The sequence below is a fragment of the Gorilla gorilla genome, chromosome 22 (assembly GCF_029281585.2).
Source record: "Gorilla gorilla gorilla isolate KB3781 chromosome 22, NHGRI_mGorGor1-v2.1_pri, whole genome shotgun sequence".
In the NCBI taxonomy this organism is placed as follows: domain Eukaryota; kingdom Metazoa; phylum Chordata; class Mammalia; order Primates; family Hominidae; genus Gorilla; species Gorilla gorilla.
This window is the reverse complement of record NC_073246.2, coordinates 20,837,513-20,845,537: the sequence shown is the minus strand read 5'-3', so window position 1 is coordinate 20,845,537 and position 8,025 is coordinate 20,837,513. Positions and strand designations below refer to the sequence as shown.

Here is an 8,025-nt window from a genome sequence, read left to right as displayed (position 1 = left end):
TTGGTGGAGGTCTTCTGCTTAAGGATAATATTAAGGAGAATAATAGACAATTAACATTTCTTTCACTAATTAGTAAAATGTTTCTAAATGGAAATTCACTTTTGTTTAAGAGACAGGCTGTGGCTCTCTTGCCCCAGCTGGAGTGCAGTAACATGATCACAGCTCAATATAATCTCAAACTCCTGGGCTCAAACAATTCTTCCACCTCAGCCTCTTAAGGAAATTTATATTCTTCCACACACAAAAGAAAAATTAGCAAAATGAAGGAAGTGAAATAAATCCAAAAATGAAGAAACAGATGTGTAAGCAAATTGTAAATATTTTATGTTACCTGGAGTTCTCCAGAGAAACAGAATCAATGGGATATGTATGTATATATATATATATATATATATATATATATATATATATATATATATATATATATATAGAAACGTATCTTAAGGAAATGGTTCATGCAGTTGTGGAGGTTGGCAAGTCTAAAATCTGCAGGATAGGCTGACAGGCTGGAGTTTCTGGGAAGAGCCCACGTTACCTTTCACACCTGAAAGCTGTCTCCTGGCAGAACTACTTCTTGTTCAACATGGGTTAGCCTTGTTTTCTATGCAGACCTTCAGTTGATTGGGTGAGGCCCCACGCGCATTATGGAGGGCAATCTTCTTTACTCAAAGTCTACCAACTTAAATGCTAATCTCATCAAAAACATCCGCGCAAAATATCCAGAATAATATCTGATCGCATATCTACACACTGTGATCCAGCCAAGTTGACATGTAAAATTAACCATCACATATGTGATATGAAGGTAATTCTAGAAATTAGATTTTAGCAAATAATGTTAAGGTCAGCTTTGTATGTGATAATTAACTATTACTTTAAAACAGAATTCACAATAGTAATTTATGGGGGGAAATCACAGAGAATTCTGAGGTGAAATCAAAACCTTATTGGTGAATTATATTCCTTTTTAAAAAAAAATCTTTATGTGGGCTACAGCCTTCTGATGAAGAAAATCTAACAAAACATATTGGAGACTCAAATCTCACTAATTATGGGGCCTTAAAATTGCCCAACAAGTCCTTCTCTTAGTCTGCTTTGTATGCTCTCTTTTCAGCACCATTTTCAAAGTAATTGCTTCTTTTTATTGTTTGTTATTTAGTTTTTATTTCGTAATCATAAACTTAACTCTGCAATCCAGCTAGGCATGGGAGGGAACAAGGAAAACATGGAACCCAAAGGGAACTGCAGCGAGAGCACAAAGATTCTAGGATACTGCGAGCAAATGGGGTGGAGGGGTGCTCTCCTGAGCTACAGAAGGAATGACCTGGTGGTTAAGAGAAAACACAAGTTAAACTTATTCGAGTTGTCCACAGTCAGCAATGGTGATCTTCTTGCTGGTCTTGCCATTCCTGGACCCAAAGCACTCCATGGCCTCCACAATATTCATGCCTTCTTTCACTTTGCCAAACACCACATGCTTGCCATCCAACCACTCAGTCTTGGCAGTGCAGATGAAAAACTGGGATCCATTTGTGTTGGGTCCAGCATTTGCCATGGACAAGATGCCAGGACCTGTATGCTTTAGGATGAAGTTCTCATCTTCAAATTTCTCCCCATAGATGGACTTGCCACCAGTGCCATTATGGCGTGTGAAGTCACCACCCTGACACATAAACCCTGGAATAATTCTGTGAAAGCAGGAACCCTTATAACCAAATCCTTTCTCTCCAGTGCTCAGAGCACGAAAATTTTCTGCTGTCTTTGGGACCTTGTCTGCAAACAGCTCAAAGGAGACGCGGCCCAAGGGCTCGCCGTCGACGGCAATGTCGAAGAACACGGTGGGGTTGACCATGGCTAATAGTACACGGTTTTCCTCGGCGGCGGCGTCTGCAAAGCCAAGTAATTGCTTCTTAAGACGCCATCCTACCAGCACACCTTCAGTCTTGCCTTCTAGTCACAGAGAAAATTACTGCCATCAAATAAAAATCGCTTGTTTTTTTCATGCGGATCTAAACTGGACCTAATATACACCCTTCTGATACTGCTTTTTTATTTCTTGTAACAATGAGAAGAATTCTCTCCTTCTGTCAGAAGCCAAGTTCCACAGGTGCCTCCTGGGCAGCCTTGCCTTTTACCTTTGCAAAAGATCTCATAATACAATTCGATTACTTTTCCTGAATTGTCTGCTTCATACTGTTTTCTTTCCATCTATACTGAAATATGTTTATGGTTCTCACATACTTACAAATATAACCTACCTTGGATATACATCTTACAGCCATGGCCGTATCCTTTTTTGCCCAATTGTATCTTCAAAATACTTGAAAAAAATGTACAATTATTTCCTTCACTTTCTCCCCTCCATCTTATTTCTCTATAGTCAGTTTTCCAGCTTCCTATTGGACATATTCAGTGATCTATTCTGCAGACACCTAAAAGCCAGCTGTACTGGATTGAATAAATGAAGTAACTTTGCTGCAAAATTCATTAATCCTTCTCTCATGTTCCCTAACTCCAATCAAAGCATCACCCGTTACCAGAGTTAATATCCCAGCGTCAACCTGAAGTGTTTCTTTTTTCTTATCCTTAAATCCATTTGGCTGCTACACCTGATTGATTCCGCCTGTTAATTATGTCTATCTCAATCCTCACAGTCACCACCCTCATGCATCACGTCTTGCCTGGACTATTGAATAACTTCCTAACTAACCTCACCATCTAATGGAGATTAATTTGTTACGGGGAAAAAAAAATGAACAGTATTCTCTTCAAATCCTTTCTTCCCAATACTTTTCTAAGAGATTCTTTAGATGCAGAAAAAAGTTCATGCAATGAAATTATCTATTCTGAGACCCTCAGATCTTCATTCTTATTTATAAAAGAAACAATTTAAAATCACTATAGGGTCTTATGTAGTGGTCCTTGAAATAGCAGAAGATAGTTACAAGTCTTTCTGTGCATGATAACTTTATGCCTCCAATTATCTGCTTCTCTACATTAGAAATGGAGTCAGTGGAAGAAAGCTTAAATATTTGCCAGGGTCAGCTTCAGACTAAGCAGTTCCAGAACTGACCAGTAGTTCCAGACTAGCAGATGGTGAAATTTCTGGTTTCTAATTTTGAATTCATTCTTCATTGTTCATGTTTGCCTATAAAACCATTTTGTTCTTAATATTTGTAAATGGCCACCCCGAGTGCCTCTTTGGTGATTTATTATAAAACATTTAGAAAATCTGCAACTTTGTATTGTGAATGCTTGTGGCCTATTTCATACATGGTTGGCAAAAGTAGTGGAATTTTACAATATTTGCCTAATGTGTTGGCAATATTATTCAGTTTTAATTCATCTTTTAGTAAGTAATAATGAATATCACCACGGGGCAAAATACTAAATGCATTGAGTGCAGATCTAAAGTAAATCACACACACACACACACACACACACACACACACACACGCATACACAATACAATTATATATGGTTCAAATAGCCTTTTATCGTCTCATCCACCTGCATACTATTTGTCTCATCTTATCATCCTTAGCCTGGGGATTTCCCTATCATGTAAATCTACTTGCAGTTCCAGAAGTATCCACAGCTCTATTTTCCCTTTAGGCTTTTGTTTATGCTGTTTCTTCTGCCTTGAACACTGCCTTTTCTTCATGTGATTACGCTTCCATCAAGTCTCTGCCTAAATACAATTTCTCTTTGGCAGCAGAAGTTAAATGTTATTCCTTTGTTCCCATAGTTTCTGTATATTGGCTATCACTATGCTGGTTGCACCTGATTCTAATGTCTTATTTGCTGGCAGTTCCATTTACAGCAAGTGCCTTTAGAACAGCACCTTGTCTTTTTTCTTCATCATACTTACGATATCCAGTACCTAGCACAGTGCCTGACACTGAACAACACCTCTTGAATAACTGCACACTATTTTTATAATGGGAAGTATGAGAGGGAAGAGGTCAATGGTAAACTAACCAGTAGAATATGAATTGCTGTATATTAACATATTTTTAATCTAACAGAGAGTATAGTTTATTTTATTTGATATTCGTGATAAATCTAATCCATTAATATATTTCCATTCTTGTTGGTACATTCTTTTTCCCCTTTGTCAAGGATCCAATAAGGTCAGTTCATTTAAAATTCAATTTATGAGGTTCCTAATCTCCATATGTTCAGTTATGCAGTGAAATATGATTTGTTTGCATTGCATAGACATCCTCATAGATTTATCTTCCTAAGAAGATACCCAAACAACAGATTTTAGCGTTTTAATATTAGTGTAGTAAGTTAGATAATGCAATTTTAAAAATTAAGATATTTTACTGTGTATTCTGCACCTCTAAATATAATGCTCTTGTACCTGATAGCTTGTATAAGAGAAAAGAAAAATAAATATAAATGCTTTCCAGCAAATATATATCTTTGTGCCTGTATACCTTATTCAGGAAATGGCCTAGATTTTCTGATGTTTTAATTCACTATAAAACAAAAATAGTGTAAAGGACTCGTTGCTATGAATATTAACATGCAAGTTAAGCTGCTAACTCTCTTAGAGCAGTAGTCAGATAATATCTTGTAGAGTGCATTAAAAGGAACCCCATGATCCTTTAGTGAACTATGAAATGGCAATGAAAATTTGCCACCAAATTTGAAACTAATTGGAAGATTATTTAACTCTTCAAATACTCATTGAGCATCTTCCTTGTATAATTACTTGAGATTGAAAAACACAGGTTTGAGGAAAAGTCTAATACCCATAGTTACTTACACCTACATAAGAAATGTTGATTATTTGCTCCCTAAGCAATTGCACAGATTGTATATTTCTCCTAGTGCACGAATGTAACATTTAGAGCAAAACATTCATAAATGCACAGATTTAAAACTTAATTGTGTACCCATGCTTTTGCCCCAGTGTCATTCCAACACATTGTTATTACACAAAATTTTAAACAACGGTATCCTAATGGTCAGCTGAACAGTCTTATTAACTCAGTCTTGAATATTTTTACTTGACGTCAACTCTAATAAACAGTTCTGCACTTAAAATGTTGCATCACCTGAAAAACTGCATTCTATCTGGTTTTCAAAAATAGGAGTAATGGAAAGATGCCAGTGCACACAGCTTCTGTCCAAGCAATTCATTGATTTCTTTCATCTTCAGCTAGTTTGGTAATTTAATGTAGTCCCACGGCAATGGGTTGTCCTTTTATTTCCCCAAGTAATTCCAGTTGAAAGGAAAGCTGTTTTTCCCATATGGTGTCCCTAATAAATTAATTAAGGCAAGAAGTGCCATGCCATCTGCACCTTATGTGTGAAGGACATTAATCAGTGCAGACTTCCCAGTTGGGCATATCTTTAGTGTGTAGCCACTTAGAACACAAACAGTGCCATGGATCAGTAGAGGCCATCAACATAGTCACAGGAAGGTGTAAGTGTGCCAGCTATCCTGCATTAGGCTTCTCTGGAGGGATTTCTATTCACCACCAGGCTCTGTTTTTACTATCCTAAATATCTATCCACAAAAAGTTTAAATTTGAATTTGTACCAGATAAATTTTTTAAAGTTTCAGTTAACCAAAAAATAAATTTAAAAAATAATGTGAATGGAAATATAAGAAAAGAAAGTAATTTCATACTGTGAAAAAGAAAAAGTATAACAACAAAGTGAACTTATAAAAAAGCTAATAGTGAAGACTTTGTTTCCAGGAAGCTGGCTAGGTATCCTGAAAAGCACTCCTGATGTGGGCTGATGACATTTCTAACATAACATTTAGTGCTATACATGTACATCTTAGTACTGCTTTAGCTGCATCATGTAAATTTCCTATGTTGTGCTTTTATTTTTTAATTCAGTTCAATTTTTAAAAAATTTCCCTTGAGGCATTTCTCTCTGGCCCATGGATTATTTAGAAGTATATATTTTTTTAATCTCCAAGGGTTTAGATATTTTCCTGTTTTCTTCCTGTGATTGGTTTCTATTTTTATTCCAGTGATCATATAACACTCTATACTTTTACTCTATAACACTCTATAATTCTTTTAAATGGTTTAACAATTTTGTTGGATCTTTTTGTTTGAGCATAGAATGGTTTAGTTGCTCAGAATATGGTCTATGTTGGTACATATTTACAGGCATTTAGAAAGAATATGTATTCTGTTGTTTTGTGTTGAAGGTTTGATAAATATCTATCAGATCCTGTTTCTTAATGATACTATTGAGTTTTTCTACAACCTTCCAATTTTTTGTCTCATTTACTCAAATGTTGAGAAAGGGGTATTGAAATCTCCAACTGTAGTTGCGGATATGTCTATTTTACTTTTTAGTTGAATCAATTTTGGCTTCATATGTATGATTTCTTCTATTATATCTTCTATTTTTTATTTTTATTTATTTATTTTTTTTTTTTGAGATGGTCTTGCTCTGTCATCCAGGCTGGAGTGCAATGGCACAATCTTGGCTCACTGCAACCTCTGCCTCCCAGGTTCAAGTGATTCTCCTGCCTCAGCTTCCCAAGTAGCTGGGATTACAGGTGCCCACAACCATACCTGGATAATTTTTGTAATTTTAGTAGTGACAGGGTTTTACCATGTTGGCCAGGCTGGTCTCAAACTCTTGACCATGTGTAATCCTCCTGCCTTGGCCTCCCAAAGTGGTGGGATTACAGGCATAAGCCACCATGCCCAGCCCTATTATATCTTCTATTTCTTTGCTGAGACTTTGTATGTTTTCATTTGTTTTAATTATGTATATAATTGCTCTTTGATATGGTTTCACTGTGTCCCCACCCAAATCTCATCTTTAATTGTAGCTCCCATAATCCCCCCTTTTCATGGGAAGGACCTGGTGGGAGATAATTGAATCTGAATCATGGGGGTAAGTTTTTCCCATGCTGATCTAATTATAGCGAATAAGTCTCAGGAGATCTGATGGTTTTATAAAGGGCAGTTTCCCTGCAATTTTCTCTTGCCTGGTGCCATGTAAGACATGACTTTGCTCCTCCTTCACCTTCCACCATGATTATGAGGCCTCCCCAGCAATGTGAAACTGTGAGTCCATTAAACCTCTTTCCTTTATAAATTACCAAGTCTCGGGTAATTTTTCATAGCAGTATGAAAATGGACTGATACACTATTTAAATCATTTTTTGTTACTGCTTTAAAATCTTTGTCAGATGATTCTAACACCTGAGCACTAAGCTCTGATATTTTTTTCTTTCCCAAATTCCTATGTAAGAGGTCCAGGGTGTCATGCCCTAAAAACCATTAATTCTCATCAGATGGGTTTTATTTAACTCTGCATATTATGACTTAATTTCTAATGTGACTCTGGCTAACATTATGTGACAAATAAGAAAGTCAAAATATTTTACCCTAAAACATGTTCCTTTGCCATATCTTGAAATGGCCATGCAAAGTTGTCCTTTGTTGGGGGGGGGGGGGCGAATTTTCATTTGAAAATAATCCCTATTAACATAGCTAGATATTTTTCTTCCAGGCCCTCCTAATCTTAAAGAGATTAAATAAAAGCCTAGTAACTTCTAAGAATCTGAGTAGGAAACATTTGTCATCTATTGTCACTAAGGGAGGAAACATTTGCCATCTATTGTCACTAAGGGAAGCACTATAAGACTTCAAAAAAACCTTGGTCTTCACAATCCTTTATCTTAACCTGAACATTTCCTCTCTATGGCCACAGGTCTATGGACAAACTCAGCTGATGGTCAACGAGAAAATGTTTAAATTTACCTACAGTCTGGAAGCCCCCTCTTTGACTTGTACTGCCTTTCTGGACCAAACCAACGTGTTTCTTAAATTTATTTGATTGATGTCTCAAGCCTCCCTAAAATTTATAAAACCAAGCTGCACCCCAACCACCTTGGGCATATGTTCTCAGGACCTCCTAAGTCTGTGTCATGGGCCATGGTCACTCCTATTTGGCTCAGAATAAATCTCTTCAAATATTTTACAGAATTAGTATCTTTTTGTCAACACACCTCTGTCATTTTGTTTTCTT

At 36.5% G+C, this 8,025-nt stretch overlaps 1 protein-coding gene across 1 annotated transcript; it reads right to left on the bottom strand.

Moving 5' to 3' along the window:
* Window positions 1-1,358: 1,358 nt before the first annotated feature.
* Window positions 1,359-1,891, bottom strand: LOC101152412 (peptidyl-prolyl cis-trans isomerase A). The gene is given in 2 exon segments (XM_004062614.5): window positions 1,359-1,438; window positions 1,441-1,891. Coding segments are annotated over 2 exon segments (477 nt in total). The 5' UTR covers window positions 1,853-1,891; the 3' UTR covers window positions 1,359-1,373.
* Between the last annotated feature and the right edge of the window lie 6,134 nt (window positions 1,892-8,025).